This window comes from Giraffa tippelskirchi, chromosome 1 (genome assembly GCF_054371585.1).
Source record: "Giraffa tippelskirchi isolate mGirTip1 chromosome 1, T2T-mGirTip1v1.2.pri, whole genome shotgun sequence".
Classification (NCBI taxonomy): domain Eukaryota; kingdom Metazoa; phylum Chordata; class Mammalia; order Artiodactyla; family Giraffidae; genus Giraffa; species Giraffa tippelskirchi.
The window spans coordinates 187830197-187851976 of NC_137275.1; the positions used below are offsets into that span (position 1 = coordinate 187830197).

The window sequence follows — 21780 nt, forward strand, 5'->3', positions numbered from 1 at the left end:
TGTGCTTCTCTGAACTTGCTACAGTTTACCTCAAAATATGGTGCTCAGAACCAAACCTAATGCTGCAGGTAAGGTCTAGACTCATTCATTCAGAACTTCATTCAACAGACATCCGTTTGATCGGTGCTAAACTTCATTCAACTCAGCACAGAGTAAAGAAGGATGCTTTGCCCCATTATTCAGGGCAGGATATGGTTTTGGTTGCTATACAAGATCAAATTCATTCTGGTTTTAAGCGTTTATGGTCAGCTAGCTCTCCTAAGTTCTTTCCCATGTGCCTCAGTGTCTACCATGCTGTTCCTGTGTGTGGGAAACTTCCCCTATTTGTACGAAAACCCAGCCTGCAACTCTGAGGCGCGTGCCTACACAGGCTTTTATAAAACCCATTTGGATTGTAATGAAAACGCCTTTCCTCAGATTTTTCCAGCTTTTTTTTCTTCCTGATGCCAAAGTTGACATATCCCCAATCTATCTCTAATAAAACCTAATCGCCAGGACCGGGAGCCATCTCTGCACTCGGGGGTCAATCAGGAGCCATGCTCACATGTACACGCAGATGCTTCTGCAGGCTGTGGAAAACTACCCATCCAATGCCTTTCCCGTGGCTTTCCACTCTGCTATCCCTCCTTCCCTGTCACATGCACTTGAACTGATTCCGAGCATAGGCAACAGCCCAGTAACAGGGCACATGATTTAAGTCAAGGTCTAAATAGCATTTCTGGAGCCAGGATTCTGGAAACAGGAGGCTGCAGAATGTTGCTATATGTACTATCCTACCTTGCTTGTGTATTTCCTCAATCACACCATCCCTCCTCACCCTGCTCTTTTTCCCTTCTCTATTGAAAGAGCTCCTTTCAATGGAATCTCTTGATGCTATTTCCACATTTATGGAGGGTCTTGTCTACCCATTAATCAGATAAGCAAGATTTAAATTCCAGAGAAAGAAATCATTTGACCCCATGAACTGCTTTTAATGGCCATGCCCTTCCCCTTCCTACCTGTCGCAAGAGGAGTAACAAGCTTCTCCTATCTTTATGACAGGAGGTAGTTCTGCAGCTTAGAAGGAGGTTCTTACCCAGCGAAACACACTTGGAGATAGGGGTGCTGGATCCTTCATACTTCTGTTTCAAAGAGATGGCTACCTAGTTATTGACAAAGACATTCCTGAGTCATAATACTGACAAAAGGCCTGTCTAGTCTTCAAAAGGATTTACATACATTTTAAAGAAATGTTGTTAATATCTATCTTTAGCATCATTGACTCAATGGACATGAGTTTGAGCAAACTCCTAGAGATGGTGAAGGACAGGGGAGCCTGGCGTGCTGCAGCCCATGGGGTCGCAAAGAGTCGAACACAACTTAGCAGCTGCACAACAATGCCAAGGACCCTGGGACTGTTGTCCTAAGCTTCCATCATCAATTCACTCTTTCAGTTTGTACATTTCATGAAGGGAAAGAGCTTTTCAGGAGAAAAGCCTGCACCCTCCGGAAGCACCTCCCTTCTTCAATTCAGAAGCTTCTCACTCTTGTATCTTTGTTTTGTCAGTTCTTGTCACAGGAAGGAGATGTGGACCTTCTAACTGAATCTCTGCTAAAGCTAAATCAGCATCTCCTCGTGTGCATGTGCTGTGGCAATCCTCCCAGTACCCGTTCCTCACCTTGCTGTGCAAGGCATGGGACCCGCACGTATACACCTCTGATGAGTCAGATCTTCCTTGAAGGGTGGGGAGGCTGTCAAGAATCTCGGTATTAACAAGCTCTCAGCATGGATTGAGGGGGAGATTCCAAACTTTTCCATGAGAGAGAGAAATTTCTTCCCCATCCTCCAAGTTTGTGCTGTGAATATTCCCCGCATTCTTTTCCGTAAAAGAACTCAGCAGAGCCAAATCATTTCTATCACTTTTGTTTTCAGTTGTCATTTAGGTCAAGTTTAAGCTTTTCTAATTTTGAGTTGAAGTTCTGATGCCAAGTCTTTGCAACCAATAAAGACCTACCCTATAGCTCAGGAAACTCTCTGCTCAATACTATGTAACAACCTAAATTGGTAAAGATTTCGAAAAAGAATAGATACAGGTATGGGCTTCCCAGGTGGCTCAGTGGTAAAGAATCCATCTGCCAATGCAGGAGATGCAGTTTGATCCCTAGGTCGGGAAGATCCCCTGGAGAAGGTAAATGGCAACCCACTCCAGTATTCTTGCCTGGGAAATCCCTTGGACAGAGGAGCCTGGAGGTCTACAGTTCATGGGGTCACAAAGAGTCAAGCAAGACTGAGCAATTAAACAAACAGCAATGTGTATATGTGTAACTGATTCACTTTGCTGTACACCTGAAACGAACACAACATTGTTAACCAGCTGTGCTGTGCTTAGTCACTCACTTGTGTCTGATTCTTTGCGACCCCATGGACTGTAGTCCGCCAGACTCCTCTATCCATGGGGATTCTCCAAGCAGGATTACTGAGGTGCGTTGTCATGCCCTCCTCCAGGGAATCTTCCCAACCCAGGGATTGAACCCAGGTGTCCCGCACTGCAGGCAGATTCTTTACCATCTGAACCACCAGGGAAGCCCAAGAATACTGGAGTGGGCAGCCTATCCCTTCTCCAGGGGAACTTCCCAACCCAGGAATCGAACTGGGGTCTCCTGAATTACAGGTGAATTCTTTATCAGCTGAGCTAACAGAGAAGCCCATTAATCAACTATAATCCAATATAAAATTAAAAAGTTTTTTTTTTAGTTGTGCTGTCACAAGGAATAGTGCCTTCCTCACCCTGTGAATCTTATACACCTTATCCATCTCTGCACACACACTTTTGTAAAAAGTTTAATGTTACTGATTTGGCAGGAAGAGGTGTAAAAATTATGTCAGTATTAAGACAGGACTTAATCCTGAAAAATGTGTTGTCATGGAAGCATGACAGTAACTGACAGATGTTAAATGACACCCACTGTTCCCAGTGGTGCACAAACTAGGTATTTCCAGGTGAAAACTGCTCCACAGGAGTGGGAGGAAGAGTAGTCTTTCCTGTCTTCCAGGGTAGTCAGAGTGTGTTGTCAGTCTCTTCTGAGTTGGAGAGGGGGTAATAAATGCTTCTGGATTACCAGGTTAGCCAAACATCCAGAAAATTTGAGTCCTTTCAGGATTTCCTAAAATCAATTTTGGCTGCACTATGTCTTCTTTGCTGTGTGGATTTTCTCTAGTTGTGGCGAGCAGAGGTTACTCTCTAGTGGCGGTGTGTAGGCTTCTCATTGCAGTGGCTTCTCTCGTTGTGGAGCACAGGCTCTAGGGCACGTGGGCTTCAACAGCTGTGGCACATGGTCTCAGTAGTTGTGGCTCATGGGTTCTAGAGCTCAGGATCAGTAGTTGTGGTGCATGGGTTTTGTTGCTCTGCAGCATGTGGGGTCTTCCCGGCGAGGGCTTGAACCCATGTCCCCTGCATTGGCTGGCAAATTCTTAACTACTGGACCCCTAGAGAAGTCCCGGATCCTTTCAGTTTTGAGCAAGGGATTAAACAGAATGATCTGGGTTTTCCTGGATTATTGTAAGTCCCATATATATGAATCTTCAAGTTGTAAACTTTCAAAGATGCGAACACACGTTAGCATGTCCAATCACCTAAGTTAGTTCGAATGTCTGGTGTACACTGTCACGTGTAGACAAGTGACTGTGCTTTTGTGTACTTCGTACTTACAATACTGTATAGAGTACAGTCATATAAGTGTCTTTATTTCAAGCCCAGGATATTTAGAAGCAAATGTAAAAGCAGTGGTGACATATCTGGTATTACTGTAGTTTTCAAGGTATAGTACTGTATGATTAACTATGTTTTCTTTATTTTTTGTGTATGTTTTTATGCATTGTTTGAAAAGTATTATAAAAACCTATTACAGTACTGTACTATAGAGCCCACTGTGTTCACTGGGTACCTAAGCTAACTTTGTTGGACTTAGAAATAAACTGGACTCACAAACTTGGTCTCAGAACGGAACTCGTTCATATGTAGGGGACTTACTCTCTCGAGGGTTTTTTTCTTTCTTTTTGGCTGCACTGTGGGGCACATGGAACTTGCCCAGTCAAGGATCGAACATGTGCCCCCTGCAGTGGAAGCTCAGAGTCTTAACCACTGAATTACCAGGGAAGTCCCCAGAGAGCCTTGTGAAGATGTCAGAAGTTTTAAGAGGAGGAGGCTTGAGAAGAGTGTAAGAAAAACTGAACATCTGTTCTCTGTAAAAAGAATAAGCAAACAAAACAAACAAAACTGATCAAGCCCCACCCCTAACTCCTCCCTTCCTGGCTGGCTTCTCCAGGTAGCTCTCTTGTCCTGCCACCTGTGAGACTGAAAAGTGCTGCAATGAACATTGGAGTACATGTGTCTTTTTCAGTTATGGTTTCCTCAGGGCACATGCCCAGTACTGGAGTGGTTGTGTCATATGGTCATTTTAGCCCTAGGTTTTTAAGGAATCTTCATACTGTTCTCCATAGTGACTGCCAGTTTGCATTCCCACCGACAGTGCAAGAGGGTTCCCTTTTCCCCACACCCTCTCCATTGTTTATTGTTTACCAACATGGGTTTTTAGGCTTAAAACAAGCCACGACTCTCCTTTGATCATTCCAAGGAGAAAATGGAACTTTCCTCTGGCTGTCACTCCTTCCTCTCTGCCCCAACACCTCCATGTCAAGGACTGTGCCCATCACTGAATTGGCTGGAAACAGGTGAAGATGGTCCAGTTAGAAGGGGCTGCACAGGGCTGCCAACCCAGATCTGTACCCTAGATCTCTCCTAAACCCCGTATCAGGCCCCAAGTATGCTCAGGAAATAAGTCCAGGCTGTGTCTGGAGCCTTTGTACAGGTCAGAGAAGGACACGTGATGGGAGACCAGGGTTTTGCTTTCCCTTGCTGACTTTTGATAAGCTAGACTGTCTGGGAAAGTTTGCACGAAGGCCAAGGCTATGGCTAAACTCAGAGCTCCTCACGTTCCAGGACTATCATTCCTGACCCTTTTCTTGGACAGTAAGTAACTCTTGGCTTTGACAAACCAGCCCTGGTGACACATTGGTGATGGCTGTGGGTGGGGCAGAGTCTGGGTGTCTCCAAGCAGAGCCTGGTGCTCTGAGCCTAGTCTCACCCTCTTGACTCCTATTTCCTCATTGCAAAGATGGTGGTGACTGTGGCCCTGAGAGTGACCAAGGCCGGGGTCAGATGTCTTACAGTGAATCCTGTGGTGCTCCACCAAGGCTCCGATACAGGGGAGACGCAGCCCCACAGCTGCCAGGAATATCAATGGTGATGATCCACAGCTTGTCCTTCAGGGGCCAGCACCTCACTCGGAAAAGCACTGGATCGCCTAAGGTTACTGCCACTTTCAGGAGGTGGCTGATGCTGGGGTACGAGTGCCCATCCTTTTCTTAACCTGGGACATGCTGGCTTTGGGTCTTCTTAAAGTATCAGGTGAAGACTCCGTCACACCTGCCTTCGGGGTCAACTTCTCCCACTCCTCTACCATGTCATACTCACTTCCTTACAAGCAGGAGAATTTCCTGCTCTCGCCTCAGCAAAACTACTGCCTGTAGCTCTCCCACCCAGGGCACTCAAACTAAATGACTTTCTCTTCATGGCCACCATTCCCTCAGAGGTCAGCTTTAAGACACGTGGTATTACTTACACGTGTAAAGTTGATAGCTAGTGCGAAGCTGCTGTATAGCACAGGGAGCTCAGCTTGGTGCTCTGTGACAACCTGGAAGGTGGGAGGCAGGCTCTGGAGGGAGGGGTTATACGTATATATGCAGCTGATTCCTGTTGTACAGAAGAAACCAGCACAGCATTGTAAAGCAATTATTCTCCAATTAAGAAATTTTAAAAGGTACTAAAAAACAGACACATGGTATCAACATTAGCACAGAAAAATGACTTGTTTTGTAGTTAGAAGGAAAATTTTTTTCAGATGTGCATCTTTGATATTTATTTCCCTTTCTGGAAGCTATAGGACTTCCCAGGTGGCTGAGTGGTAATCTGCCTGCCAATGCAGGAGATGCAAGAGATGCAGGTTCGACCCCTGGGCCAGGAAGATCCCCTGGAAGAGGGCATGGCAACCCACTCCAGTATTCTTGCCTGGAGAATCCCATGGACAGAGGAGCCTGGCGGGCTATAGTCCACGGGATCGACAACAGTCAGACACAACTGAGAGACTGAGCACGCGCGCACTGTGAGCTATGGCTTTCCTACGGAGGCCTGGGGGGGACCAGCGGGACCTCCAGTGACAAAGTTCCAGTGACTAAAAATCTGTACATAAAGTAACTTGAGAGACAGATTGAAAAGGAATTCCAAATTCCACAGACTCGCTAAGGTGAGATGCTGGAAGACGGGTGTGAGATTAGCAGAGTTTTGAAGGAAAGTTAGGAAAGTGACAAGCAAGGGGAAGTGGGGAACTTTAGAGGTGAGAGATTTTTCTCTAATTTCCTGGATTACTTTTAATGGTTAAAAAAAATCCACATCTGTTCATTTACTGAAAGAGTTTTTGTAATTTGAGAGCCTTTCAGGAGAGGGAAGGATGGCTGTGGATTTATAGAGAGTTAAATCTCATGACATGAACAGCAATGGGAGGCCCCACCTGTGTGTACAATGTACTTAAAGGATTAGAGCAAACTTTGGAATTATGATATGTTTTACCTGGAGCAAGCACCTTACTCTTTAAGCTGCTATTTCCTTGAAGGAGGTGGGAGGAAAGAAAACCATCAATTCTCTCAGGTACTCAGATGCATAAGACTCTCTGCTTGTGGGATTTAATGAAGGTTTAAGTGCAGGTGGATAAAAGATGCACTACTGATATATTTCATTTTAAACCTATTTTCAGTACTTGTGATTCCAGTTCCAAGGTATTGCTTGCCTGTGCCCTGAATGAAAATGACATTTTCAGGGAAATACAGAGGCCAGGGGATCAGGGAAGCAGTCCTAGTATAAGGGCCTAGTGGGTGTAGAAAGGGGAATTTTTTATTTTTTCTCTCTTGGATTAAAACTCCATGTGTTCTTTTTTTATGTGAAATTTAAAAACTTTTTTAAAACTGAAATATAGTTGCTTTAAAATGTTGTGTTAGGGACTTCCATGGTGCTCGGTGGTAAAGAATCCCCTTGCCAATGTAGGAGACACTGGTTCAATCCCTGGTGTGGGGAGATCCCACAGGCTGTGGAGCAACTAAGCCCATGCACCACCACTACTGAACCCGCATACTCTATAGCCTGGGAGCCACAACTACTGAGCCCATGTGCTGCAACTACTGAAGCCTGCTTGCCTGAGAGCCCGTGCTCCGCAACAAGAGGAGCCACTACAGTGAGAATCTCAAGCACCATAACTAGAGAGTAGCCCCTACTTGCTGCAACTAGAGAAAAGCCCGAAGACCTAAAAAGATCCAGCACAGCCCCCACCCCCAAAAAACATCATGTCAGTTTCAGGTGTACAGCAAAGTGAACCAGATATCCATATACATACATCCCCTCCTTTTTGGATTTCCTTTCCATTTAGGTCACCGCAGAGCACTGAGTGTAGTTCCCTGTGCTATACAGTAGGTTCTCACTAGTTAGCTACTTATACATTTGTTGTTGTTATTCAGTCGCTTAGTCTTGTCCAACTCTTTGCGACCCCGTGTACTGCAGCATGCCAGGCTTCCTTTACTATTTCCCCAAGTGTGCTCAAACTCATGTCCATTGAATCGGTGAGGCCAATCGGATACATACGAGCATATATACGCCAATGAATTTCAAAAGAAGTGTTGCTTCTTTGGAAGTGGTTCCCATGTTCCCTTCAGGGTCTTCAAGAAATGTAAGTAAATACTCAACATTCTCAATTTTTCCAAATGTATCCCTGGGCTAAAGGAGGCGATTATTAAAATGACACAGACGTTTCTTTCCCCTCCAGGTAATTAACCAATAACAGAGTGTTGTTGTTGTTGCTGTTTAGTTGCTAAGCTGTGTCCAACTCTTTTTCAACCCCATGGACTGTAGCCCCCCAGGCGCCTCTGTCCATGGGATCTCCCAGGCAAAAATACTGGAGTGGGTTGTTGCCATTTCCTCCTCCAGGGGATCCTCACAACCCAGGGATCAAATCCACATCTCCTCCATTGGCAGGTGGATTCTTTACCAGTGAGCCACCAGGAAAGCCTGTAATGGAGGGTAGAACATTTATAAAAGAATTACCATCCTCTGCTATTCTCTAAGCTACTAATTTCCATTATTTACTCTCCATAGATTAGTCAGGCAGGCGGAGGGTGAGAGAACACGCTAATCAGAAAGACAAAAACTCAGTAGCATGAAGTCTTTAGGAAGCAGAAAATCACACACAGATATGTCTAAAAACGACACAGTACTTTATTTTAAAAACACTCAGGTGTTACAAAAAATACATAGAAAAATAAAGTTTGATTGGGGTATTTGGCTAAACTTCAACTCACAGATTTGTGTATTAACAGATTGGAGCAGAGTTCGTTATACACATGGAGAACCTAAACCGATTTATTAAATAGGACAGACACAGGTCTGGGTCCAGGGTGCACCCTCCGGTGTACCTATCAGGAACGGATATATTAGCTCTTCAAATGTTGTTCTACCAGTTTGGCTACGGCTGAGTGACTATGGGGGAAAAACAAGATGGATTCACCAAACCAAATCATTCTAAACAAAGACCTTTTTTTTCCTTTTTGCAACACAACGTACATCACAGTAAAATGTTTAACACTTGCAGGTTTGGGGGCTGAAAGAATTCAATGCAGAGGGAGGCAGAGAAAGGGTTCTGACCAGAGAGCTAGCACTGAACGCTTATCTTAAGACATGTAAGTAGGAGAAAGCGCTGCCTCTGTTTCTGTGCAGGCAACACGTGGCATTGGACTGTATTTCAATGTGGAGCTCAAACGATAGAAAATGGGGTGAAATGAGCCAACCTTCTATCAACTTTGGCAGTTTTGCCACAAACAGTAAATTGGACCTTTTTAATAGGAGGAAATTGAAAGGTTTCTCACTGAACCAAATTAAGTAGCGGGATCAAGAGATTTCCAGGGCTTGGGGTACCTCATTAGTAACTGGCTTTTTCTCATGCTGATGTCTCCCCTCTCCCAGGTCACCTGAAATAACAGAATAAAAACAGAAGCATGGCCAGAGCTTTCCTGTGCCCTCTTCTCATTCTCTTTGAGGTCACCAGGTAACTCACTTGGGGGGAACCTCCACTTTTTTGACAAGCATTAAACACAGTTCCTGAAACATCTGGACAGTTTCGTTGCTTGGTGATGGAAGCCACTATAATGTGTTCTGAAAACGGTTTCCTTTTTTTCTTAGCCTCTTCCAGCAAAGTGCCATCAGCCCCATGAGCTTGCTCGTGGGCGGGGCTTCCTAAAGCCCACGCCCCCTTCCTTCATACCCCACCCCTCAGCCCTGGATTCCTACCAGACAGCTCCATGGCACCTGACCCTTCAATCTGCTATGTTCTTCCTTACGTGTGAAAGCTCACTACCTTTTACCTCCTCTGCCTGCAGGGATCCCAGAGGGTTTTGACTTTGAATTGTAACAACACAGCCACCAGAAAGTCCTATAAAAGCAGCAGTGACCTTCTGGAGCCGTCATGTCTTTAAATAGATTTGGGATTTAATGCTGTATATTTTTAAAGAAAAGACATAAGAATTGTTAGAGTTTTTTAAAAAACGCATGTCTTTTAGCCAATTCAGAATCTGCTCCCCCACTACTTTTTTTAAACCCAGGAAGAGATAAGCTTTGGTGGGGGGGAGGAGACCAGATCTCAAGGCTAAATAAGGAAGGTGTATATTAGGTGCAGTCATAAAAGTCTGGACTGAAAAGAAGTGCTTCAGTGGGTGACTGCCATGGAAAAGGAACAAAAAATAAAAGCAGCAGGGAAGGAAGGAACTTAAAGAATTATGTGATCTGTCACACTGTAGTATGAATTACAGCCCGAAAACTCCAGGAACCTTCTTATTCTAAATTCTCAGGCCTAGAGCAAAAGGTGCAGAAGAGGATTTTTTTTTTTTTTTTTTTTTTTACCTTTTGCTAAGGACTCCTCCTTAGACCACTGTCTTGGATATGCAGAGATTCTCCTGGCCTGGGCTCACCTCCCGCAGTAGAGTTTGGTTTGTACAGCTTGTCTTAAGGCCACAGTGAGTGCTTCTTGTTCTGCACAGGCCAGTCTGTAAATACTTAAGTTGGCGTATTATTTTAAAAGGAATAATCAGAAGCTTCTATTTTCATCTCCTCCTTCCCATCTCCATATCCTGTGCCAACTTGTGCTGGGCACAAAAGGTTTCTCTGTGTGAGGTCCTCTGTTTCCCTCTGTTCCAGAGACAAAGAGAAACCTTGGTTGTAGTCCAAGGCCAATGAGAGGCTTTTGACCTTAAGTTTAATTCAGTAGGTGACATCCTGAGCCATCCTCCCCCTCCCCCTTCAGGTGGGCTCTTTCCGAGTGGATGCTCAGTTACACAAGAGGATGGAGTTGGAGGAACAGAATCCTCAGAAGTGTTGTGGACAGATCCTGAAAAGTCATCCCAAGTGGTAGAAAGAACACTTAGCTCTATCCCTCCCCACTTCAAGCAGGGGTCTAAAAGCAACAATGATCCCCCCTTCTATGTTGGGGGAACAATTTGGATATGAAATCATTCCCTGTCCCAGATCTTTCACTGGCCCACCAGTGAAGAATCTGGGATTTCCACACAAACCTCCATCTGTTCTGGTCTATCTGTCTCTCACTGCCCAGTCCTTCCTGACCCTGGGGCCCTTCTGCCTTCCAGAGGGGCCACCTAGGGAAGATGGTTCTTGATCTAGCATGGATGTCAGAGCTGGTGTTACCAGAAAGCTGGGCTCCAGCCACCCAGGCAGTAAACGTAGGGGTAGTAAGGGTAGGTATTGTGCATAGAGATGAGGGAGCCCTGTGAGAAGCTCTCCTCTTTGAGAGCTGGCAAGGAAGAGTGGTTCTCCAGGTCGCCCAGGTCCGAGGTGAGCTGCTTCCGCTTGGTCTTATAGCGTCTGTTCTGGAACCATATTTTCACTTGGGTCTCTGTGAGCTTGAGGTTCTTGGCCAGGTGAGCCCTTTCGGGGGCCGACAGATACTTCTGATGGCTGAACTTCCTCTCCAACTCAATGACCTGAGTGTGAGAGAAGGCAGCCCGGGAGCGCTTCTGAGGCTGCTTGGGGGCTGGGGGTAGGCTCTGTAAGGCTCCGGGAGGGTGTTCACAGTGCAGCAGATAAGTCTCTAAGTGCCCATCTGGAAAGGAGAGGGGAGAAGCCCGGAGGGGTAGGAAAAGGTTACATGGTAGCAGCAAAGAGAACAGAATTCTATCTACCCTTATCTCTTCTGAGTGAACAAACAGCCCACTGTCAGTTTGGATACATATTGCACTAAGGAACTGTTAGTTCTAAGAGTTCTAACTCCTAAGAACTCCTTAGGACTAAGGACTCCCTGAGTGGGGCTGCTAGCCAGTCATGTAGATTAAGTGTTAGTTTCTCAATTGTCATCAAGTCTCCAAAGTAGGAGAGGTTAGTGCTAGAACTTCCTGCCCTATTGCCCTGTAGAATTAAATAGGGATTCTGGATCTGTCTGGAGGAATGGGAGAGGGAGGCAAGAAAGACTGAGAAATAAGATACCAGTAAAGTGGGGCCCCCAAGGCATCCAGAGGGGCATCCAGAGGTAACATTTGGGTGACATGAGAGGGCTAGTGTGGTAGGAGAGTTTATTCTCTGGCTTTAATCGCCTTTTGCTTCCCTTGTGGCTCAGCTGGTAAAGAATCCGCCTGCAATGCGGGAGACTTGGGTTCAATCCCTGGGTTGGGAAGATCCCCTGGAGAAGGGAAAGGCTATCCACTCCAGGATTCTGGTCTGGAGAAGTCCATGGACTGTATGGTCCATGGGGTCGCAAAGAGTCAGACACAACTGATCGACTTTTACTTCACTTTCCCTCAATGAACCTTTTCTCTCTCTGCACAGTCATGTCCAACTCTTTGCAACCCCACAGACTATAGTCAGGCTCCTCTGTCCAATGGGATTTTCAATGAGCCACTGCTATACCTCATAGGAAGGGTGCCTACTGTATGGTGACAGTGGATACCTAGACTTATTGTGGTGATCACATTGTAGTGTATACGAAGATCAAATTATTATGTTGTACATCTGAAACTAATAACATGTTATGTACCAATTTTACCTCAATTTAAAAAACTGATAGAAAAAAAATAAGTCTACTCTAAATGTTCCCTTCAGGTTATATAGCTCCTGGAGACCAGAGGGGCTCCTTGACTTACTAGTTTGTTTTTTTTTTTGGCGGGGGGAGGGGGTTTATGTGGACCATTTTTGAAGTCTTCATTGGAACTGTTACAATATTGTTTCTGTTTTATGTTTTGGTTTCTTTCTTTGGTTTCTTTGTGATCTTTGTGATTTTAGCCCCTCCACCAGGGATGGAACCTGTACCCCCTGCTTTGGAAGGTGAAGTCTTAACTAGACCCCCAGGGAAGTCCCCAAGACTTACTGTGTTTTATTGCCGGTAGGACTGGGAAGCAAAGGGTATCTTTGCTGATGAAACCCTGAGTTATTAACATTAATATGTTATTTATCAATTACTCGTTATATGTTAGTTATTGTAATTGCCAAGAGGTAACTGGGGCTCGCGAGGATCAAGGGTCGAGAGGTGGCTGGGATTGGTGTCGGGGTTGCCATCTGGGACTGGACCGCGGTGGGCACTGTGTGCGTGCTCGCCTTTGAGCCCTGTGCACCAAGAACCCGCTGCGCAGGGCACCCTGCGGGGCGAATCAAGTCCATGTTTAAATTCTGCGCAGCCTTGATGCCGGGGCTCAGGGTTAAGCTCCGAGGTTCGCCCGTGGCGGAGGCCGTGAAGTCCCTTCGCCTGTCGCCGCGGGGCCCCGCAACCCTGCCGCCGGAGCTCCGGGAGGTCCGCCTAGCATCCGCCCTCACGCGGTTGCAGCCCGTGGGCCTGCCTATTCTTCCTGGGGGACCCAACCCGGCCCAGCCCGGCCTCTCCAGCCTCGCCGGCTTACCTGGCTCGGTCTCCACCGGCTTCTCGGCCTCCTCGCTCCCGGCGCGGGGCTGGTCGCTCTGCTGGTCCTCCGGCGCCCCGGCGCCGCCTCTTCCTCCCTCGGGCTCCGGCTTCGGGTCTCGCTTCGGGTACTGCTCACGCGAAGGCTGCGGCTGTGGGCTGCCCGCGTGACCTCCGCACCGGTCAGCGCCGTCCCGAAGGATGTCCTGGATGAGGAAGGAGGTGAGCTGCTTGGTCTGGGTGGGCGGCACGGCCAGGGGGCTGCAGCCCGCGGCCCCCGCGTTCCCTGGCCGTGGCTCGGGAGTCCGGAGCATCCCAGCGGCTTGGCCCCGGCGCCCGCCCTCAGGCCCCAGATGCAGCGCCCAAGCTGCGCCCTGCGTTCCCGCACCACTTTCACTTTCCGCGGCCCCGCGCACTTATAGCCCTTGGGGCGCGCCGCGCCGCCTTCCCATTGGCCGCGCGCCCGAACCGCGCAGCTGATTGGCCGCTCGGCGCTCCAGGTGAACGAAAAGGGAAGTCCCTCGCACAGTCTCGGTCCAGTCTTTACCATAAAGGATTTCTTTCACAAGTTCCTTCTTCAGGATCCTGGCTCGTTTTACCAGGCTGGGAGAGAAAACCAAAGCGGATCTCCTTTGCTTCAACCCACAGTATGTTTAGCTGCTTCTGGGGAATCATGATGCAGAAGAGAAATACTCTGTTTAGCTCTTAGAGATTGTTAAAGTGCCTTTGCGTGCGTGCATAGTCGTGCAGTTGTGTCCGACTCTTCGTGACCCAATGGACTGCAGCCCGCCAGGCTCCTCTGTCCACGGGGATTCTCCAGGGAAGAATACTGGAGTGGGTTGCCATGCCTTCTTCCAGGGAATCTTCTCAACCCAGGAATGCAGCCCAGGTCTCCCGCATCGCAGGCGGAATCTTTACCATCTGAGCCACCAGGGAAGCCCAAGAATACTGGAATGGGTAGCTTATCCCTTCTCCAGGGAATTTTCCCCACCCAGGAATCGAACCAGAGTCTCCTGCATTGCAGGCGGATTCTTCACCAGCTGAGCTACTAGGGAAGTCCAAAGTGCCTTTACTCACAAAGAAGTAGATTGGGCAGTTTCCTTTATCCCACCTAACAGATGAGAATTCTGGGTGCCAGTCTACAAGGAGACATCTACTAAATCTAAGGCTATCAAAGAGACATGACAGCTAAGTGCAGGACCTGACCCCTGGCTGGATTCTCTCTTGCACTTTATTGGAACAGTGGTATTGGTAATTGGTGGATCCAGAGAACGAGTATATTGATGTTCTTTTGAACTATTTTTATATAAGCAACTCTTCTGTGGGTCCTAGTCTAAGACACCTTTCATTTAACTGAAAACTTTTCAAGAAGATCATATGTTGTGTGTCTGGGAAGGAGGGAAAGGAAGCAGGTTATCATGGATAAAGCAACTGCTAAAGAGAACCACACTCTACAATGGGAAGGTCTTTGGCAAAGATAGTTTTCTTCTCTCAGTTTTTCGTTTAAAAAACTGTTATGTTTTCTTTTGAAATAGTTATAAATTCCCAGGAAGCTTCAAAATTAACACTTCTAGCTTCCCCCATGGTGACATATTATATAACTGTAGTATAATATTAAAAAACAGGAAATTGACATTGATACACACCATTAACTAGACTACAGACCTTATTTTCACCATTTAAAAAGCCTGCATTCGTGTGTGTGTGTCTGTGTCTGTGTGTGTGTGTAGCTCTATGCAATTTTGTCACATGACTAGATTCTTGTGAAGCCACAATCAAGATACAGATTGTATTTTTCCAAAATACACCACCAAACACGCACACAAAACCACTGAGATTTAGAATTTTACCAAGATTAGTACTTATACATCTGCCTTCACATTAAATATTCACTTTGTCTTTTTCTGTCATACTCAAAATTCTATTTTGACTTTATTATCTGCATTTCAACTTTGTAAATGGTGTTTGTCTTTAATTACATGATAAAAGTAAAAAAAGAAGGATACAGAATTGTTCCATCACCACAAAAGTACTCCCTGTGCTATCTCTTTGTTTTTGTGTACCCAAACCCTTTCTCTCTATCAGGCACCTCTGGTAACACTAATCTATTCTGTATAATTTTACTACCAGGAGAATGTTCTATAAATGGAATCAAACGTCATACAGCATGTGACCTTGCGGAATTGGGGATTTTTTGCTGAGGAGGATGCCTCTGAGGCCACTCAGACTGTTGCGTGTATTAATAGTGAATGCTTTTTAAAATTGCTAAATAGTATTCTATTCAGTATGGATCTGCAAATTTGTTAATCATCCACTCACTGAAAGACAAATGATTTGTGTCCAGGGTTTTTTGTTTGTTTGTTTTGCTCTGTTTTGCTATTTTGAATGAAAGTGTTATAGACATTCATGTACAGATTTTTGTATAAACATGATTTTTCATTTCTCTCAGATAAATGTTCAGGAATGCAATTGCTGGGCCATATGGTAATTACATGTTTAGTTTCATAAAAACTGCCAAACTATCTTCCAGAGCGGTTGTACCATTTTTAGATTTCCACCAGCAATGTATGAGAGTTCCACTTTCTCCACATCCTTATCAGCATTTTGGTGTTATTTATTGTTATTTCTTATTTTAGCCATTCTAATAAAAAAGAAAGCTGAGCACCGAAGAATTGATGCCTTTGAACTGTGGTGTTAGAGAAGACTCTTGAGAGTCCCTTGGACTGCAAGGAGATCAAACCCAGTCAATGCTAAAGGAAATCAGTACTGACTATTCTTTGGAAGGACTGATGCTGAAGCTGAAAGTCCAATACTTTAGCCAAATGATGCTAAGAACTAACTCATTAGAAACGAATCTGATGCTGGGAAAGATTGAAGGCAGGAGAAGGGGATGACAGAGGATGAGGTGGTTGGATGGCATCACTGACTCGATGGACATGAATTTGAGTAATCTCTGGGAGTTGGTGATGGATAGGGAGGCCTGGCATGCTGAAGTCCATGGGGTCACAGAGTTGGACATGACTGAGGGACTGAACTGAACTCAGTAAGTGTGTAGTAATAGCCCATTGGGATTTTAATTTTTAATTTGTATTTCCCAAATGGCTAGTGATGTTGAAAATCTTTTCATGTACTTTGCCTTGCATATCTCCTCTTTGGTGAAATATCTGTTCAACTCTTTACACACTTTGTGATTAAATCTGGGGGGAGTTGTTGTTGAGTTTTGGTAGTGTTTTTTACATATTCTATATATGTTTTTGTTGAATATGTGATTGCAATTATTTTTTCCTGGTCTGTAGCTTGTCTTTCCATCTTTTTAACAGGATATTTCATAGAACAAAAGTTCTTTATTTTGGTGAATTTTTATTTTACAAATTTTGTTATTGTAAGCCTAAGAACTTTTATTGTAAGTATAAGAACAAAGCCTAAGAACTCTTTGCTTATTCCTAAGTCTAAAGATGCACTCCTGTGTTATTGTCTAAAAGTTTTAGGTTTTACTTTTAAATTCATGATTCATTTGACTTATTTTTTGCATATGACATGATATTTAGGTTGAGTGGCCTCTTTTCATTTTTAAAATTTAGAGCGGGGTGGCATTTCAAATTAGTGTGGGGAAATGTAAATTATTTAATAACCAGTACTGCCACTTAGAAAAAATAAAGTTCTATTCTTATAACAAAATAAACCACAGATGGCTCAAAGATTTAAAACATAAACAGGCACAGGAAAAAAAATAGTTTAACCACACTCATCATTTTGGAAATACAAATCAAAACCACATTTAGATACCTTCTTTCCACCTATCAGATCAATAGAGATTAGAAAGACTGATGATGTCTAGTGTTTGTGGGTGTATGAGGAAGAGTTGCTCCCATACTGTTGGAGAGTAAGTCAGTTTTGTATATTTGGATGTCAGCTTGGCAAAATCTGTCAGAATTAAAACTGGGCGTATCCTTTGACACAGATATTCCATGCTTTGAGATTTACCCTGTGCTGTGCCGTGCTTAGTCGCTCAGTCATGTCCAACTCTTTGCAACCCCATGGGCTGTAGCCCTCCAGGCTTCTCTGTCCACGGGGATTCTCCAGGCAAGAATACTGGAGTGAGTTGCCATGCTCTCCTCTAGGGGATCTTCCCAACACAGGGATGGAACCCAGGTCTCCTGCACTGCAGGCAGATTCTTTACTATCTGAGCCACCAGAAAAGCCCAAGATTTACCCTAAAAATCTACAAATACACAACATACTGACTTGGGAATGTGTCCTTAATTTGGTTGGAGTGAGATTCAACTTGAAAAAAAGTTATAAAATGAGCTCATTGTGTAAAAAAAAAAAAAAAAGTCACCGGTTATCTATAGAATATTTTACATTTGAGCATTTTAATATTCAGAAAATTCTGGAAGAGTATAAATATCTCAATAGAGCAGTTTCAGTTTCCTCTGGTCAGTGAGATGAAGATAGAAGATTGGGAGAAGAGGAGTAGAAGAGAGTTCATTTCCTTGTACTGATTATAATTTTTAAAATTAAAAACTGAGAGCCAGAGCTGAGCTTGGGCTCCTTTCTTCCATCACCTCTTCCTCAGATATCAGGTGTCCCTTCAGGATGGGGACACAGCCCCAGCACTTTCCTTTACATTGTTTCACGTGTGTTCCTTTGGTGCTTAGTATTTCAGATGTTTTCCTTGTTTGCATAGTGATGAGTATCCCTGCCTGTCATGCGGGAGACTGGGGTTCGATTCCCCAACAAGGAGCCAGGAATTTCCCTGGTGGTGCAGTGGTAAAGAATCCGCCTGCCAATGCAGGAGACGTGGGTTCAGTCCCTGGGTCAGGAAGATCCCCTGGAGAAGGAAATGGCTACCCACTCCAGTATACTTGGCTGGGAAATCCCCTCCTTGCTATGTCAGTGCAGCTTAAACTGAGTGAAAATGACAGGCATAGGAAGGCCAAGGGCCTATTGCAGGCTTCTTTCGATGGAATAGAGTTCTGGAGAAGAATAAGCACCCCCCTTCCAAGATGCCTTGATTGCAACACCTGCAAATGGCAAGGGTGAGTTAAGTTGCAGGTGGAATTCACATTGCTAACCATCTGACCTTGAGATGGGAAGATTATCCTGGATTATCTGTGATCCTGTGATTACAGGGCTTTTATAAGTGAAAGAAGGAGGCAAGAGAGTCAGAGTCCAAGGAGGAAAGGTGACACTGAAGTAAGGTTAGGGTGATGGGAAGTGAGAAAAACCCAACTGGCCTTTGTGGGCTTTGAAACAGAAGGCAGGGGGTGTGTGAGCCAAGAAATGTGGGCAGCCTCTAGGAGCTGAAAAAGGCCAGAAGTTTGTTTCCCCACCTTCATGTCCTCCCTTCAGTAAAAGCAAAGATTTTCTAGCCCATGTGGGAAAGGAATTGTTTCAAAGCAGCTTCAGGTAATTCAGTGTGTCTTAGAACCCCAAGCCCTCTGGAAGGTGAGAGACAGAGTTGATTTTTTGAAAAGAGGACATTGGCTAGTAGAGTAGCTCAGGATGTGCGACCTGGGGCAAGTTACTTAGCCTTTCTGAGCATGCCTCAGTTTCCTCATGCAAAATGGATGCAAAAACAGTTGTCTTCCCTGGTGTCTCAAACAGTCACTATGGACATTTCATTCGCACTGCAACCCACTGGGGATCATTTTTGACCGATAAGTAGATAGAAGCTGAGAGAATGAAGATAACACACTCAGGTTCTCACAGCTAACCCAGGTTATTCAGGCCCCAAAGCCAGTGTCTTCCCCATAAGCCATGCACTGGGCACAAAGCAGAGTTTCTCAGGTGGCGCTAGTGGAAAAGAATTCGCCTGCTATTGCAAGAGACATAAGAAATGCAGGTTCGATCCCTGGGTCAGGAAGATCCACTGGAAGAGGAAATATTACCCTATTCCAGTATTCTTGCTGAGAGAATCCTGTGGACAGAGGAGCTTGGAGGGCTACAGGCCATGAGGTTGCAAAAAAGTCAGACATGACTTAGCAAGAGGCACATAGCACAATCCATAGACATCTATGTGCAGGTTGAGGTGGTGTCTTCCATGGCTTCTTACAGAGTCCCTGGCTTTGTCTGCCCTGTTTCCCTGCTTCTCTCTCTCTTCTCCCATGAGAGCATGATAGTGCCACCAAAAAGAGGGACAAGAAGATGAATTAAACCACCCTCCACATAGTTAGCCTGGATCAGAGGCACTACTCCGCTGTGGTTCAAAGGCATTTCCTACCCCAAGGATATCACTCCAGTTGTACATTTTTTCCCTATGGCATTTAGGTTAAAATGATTTTCCTGGGGATGTCGCTGGTGATTCAGTGGTTAAGAGTCCTTCTACCAATGCAGTGGACACGGGTTCAATCCCTGGCTGGGAAGATCCTACATACCATGGAGGGACTAAGCCTGTGGGCTACAACTACTGAGCTTGCATGCCTAGAGCTGGTGCTCTGCAACAAGAGAAGCCACCCAAATGAGAAAAGTGTGCACCACAATAAAGAGGAGCCCCCTGCTCACTGCAACTAGAGAAGGCCGGTGCACAGCAACAAAGACCCAGCACAGCCAAATAAACAAACTAAAGAAGGAGATGATTCTTATATGTAAATATGAAGATGCTCTGTGAGTCTGATGACAGTTTAAGCTACCCTCAGTTACCCAATGACATGATTTAATCAGTTTTATTTTCCACTTGCTGGTTGGCAGAGTGCATAATTGCAGGATATGAAGGATGTAGCATGAGAACAGAGGGCAAGGAGGCCAGTCCAGGGCCCAGGAACACTATCCTTGGAGGCGGTGAGGGGTGGAGATAGTACCCCTGAGTGGCTGAACCTGTACTTCTCGGACCTTCAGGATGTAGAGAGATTATACAGGTATCTTGTTCAAAGGCAGACTCTGCTTTAGGTCTGGGTGGACACTGAGAGTCTGATTTCTAACAGCTCTAACAAGTGATGCACCTGCTCCCAGTCCAAGAACCTGCCTCCTGCCCACCACCACCAGTAATGAGGACCTGAGGGCTCTGTGAGCAGTATGGGGAGTAGAGGACACTGTGGAGAGGGCATGGGGGCCACTGTAGCCCCACATAATCTACTCCACTTCTTTTGCAGGAACTTCTGACCTTAGGTGTGCCTGAGCCCTGTCTCTCCACTTTGAAGCCCATTCAGGTTTCAGATGCCATACTTGCCAAAAGACCTCTCTCTCCCTCCATCCCAAGACCCTATGAAAAGGTCTGTTGGTACTTCCTGATGGTCCAATGGTTAAGAATCTGCCTTCCAAGGCAGGGGACACAGGTTTGATCCCTGGCCAGGGAATTAAGATCCCACATGCCATGGGGCAACTAAATTTAGTGGAAAAATAAAAGATCTGTTCCTCCAACTCTGTACCTATTTCTGCCAGTTTTCTCTGCAGACTTCTCTGTATGGCAAAAGGGATTTGGGTCTGAGGGAAAGTTCGGTAACAGAGAGTGACTCAGCTTTGCTCTGCTCCCATTAGTGCTGATCAACCAAGAAAAGCCATTAGGGAGGATTTATTGGGCAATAGGAACCCAAGAGTATTTTGCTAACGGTGCCCCTGGTCACCTGCTCCCTGCCCCCCTCCATGGCTGCTTGATTCTGGGGAGCCCAAGGCTGAGGAGGGGGGTCTGCAGAAGCTTCCACGGGCTCTAACTGGGTGGCCGTCATCCCTCTGCACTTGGTCTGCTCGACAGCTTAACAAAGGCCCCCACGGGGACATGCGCTGGGGGCTGTTTGTCTAGGGAAGGAGGCTGTGACCTTCTCACAGCGCTCTGGCTGCCAGAAGCAATTTGAGACCGAGTTTCTCCCACTCCCAGCCCTCAGCACCCCCTTCCCCGTAAAACTGGGCAGGCCATCATAGATGGTGCATCAGAATGATGGTATCCAATGGGGGATGCAGTGGTAAAGAATCCGCCTGCCAATGCAGGAGATTCAGGAGACTTGGGTTTGATCCCTGGGTCAGGAAGATTCCCTGGAGAAGGAAATGACAACCTGCTCCAGCATTCTTGCCTAGAGAGTCCCATGGACAGTGAAGCCTGGTGGGCTACAGTCCATGGGGTTGCAGAAGAGTCAGAGTCAACTTCACACACATGCATGCACACATCATCTGAGAAGGGGCAGAACCAATTTCTGAGGATGAGATGGGTGCACATCCCTCTAGAGTGAAAGGCTGGGGGTTAAGACTGTGCTTGGCTCTCCAGAGGGTTCTACTGATCCCCTTGACTGCACAGGGCCTGGGGACACGAGAGACTATCCCACAATGAAAACACCCTTCTTCCAGAAATACCAAATGGGGCTTCTCTGACAGACATTTTCTGAAAATCATTCAGGACAACACAGCCAGAGACCCACTGATCAAGAAAAAATTCACTCAGCCAGGGGTTCATATTTGGCCTGAGACAAGTCTTGCCCAATACAAGCAAGACGGTCATGCTGTTTTCACAGTTCATAAGGGAAATGACCACCCAGGCATAGAGGGAAGGATGGGGAAGTACTTCTAGACCACCCTGCAGTGCCCTGATGCTGGAAATCCTTTCGGCATCGGCAAAGGCTTTCATCCCATTCATATATTTATCCAAGTTTCCATTTCCTCTGAAGGGGCTCAAGGAAGGGAAAGAGAGGAGATAGAAAATGAGCTGGAAGGTATGGAGGCAGGACGTGCTGAGAGGGAAATGTTCAGGACCAGGAGGCATCTGGCATTCCTATCTATTTATTTATTTTTGATTGGAGGGTAATTGCTTTACAATGTTGTGTT

At 45.8% G+C, this 21780-nt stretch overlaps 1 protein-coding gene across 7 annotated transcripts; it reads right to left on the reverse strand.

Moving 5' to 3' along the window:
* Positions 1–6440: 6440 nt before the first annotated feature.
* Positions 6441–13418, reverse strand: NKX3-1 (NK3 homeobox 1). 7 transcript variants are annotated; one of them, XR_014060850.1, is made up of 5 exons: positions 13031–13418; positions 10833–11247; positions 10035–10319; positions 9054–9106; positions 6441–8150 (listed from the first exon to the last, which is right to left on the reverse strand). XR_014060850.1 is itself a non-coding variant. In XM_081515546.1 (3 exons), the coding sequence occupies exons 1-3, from the start codon at positions 13341–13343 to the stop codon at positions 10829–10831; spliced, it is 480 nt and encodes a 159-aa protein (XP_081371672.1). In that variant the 5' UTR covers positions 13344–13418; the 3' UTR covers positions 8336–10828. The 7 variants fall into 7 exon arrangements, 3 of the variants coding, with proteins under 3 accessions (XP_081371672.1, XP_081371655.1, XP_081371637.1); XR_014060849.1 differs by lacking the exon at positions 9054–9106; XR_014060847.1 differs by lacking the exon at positions 9054–9106 and having other exon boundaries at positions 10035–11247.
* Between the last annotated feature and the right edge of the window lie 8362 nt (positions 13419–21780).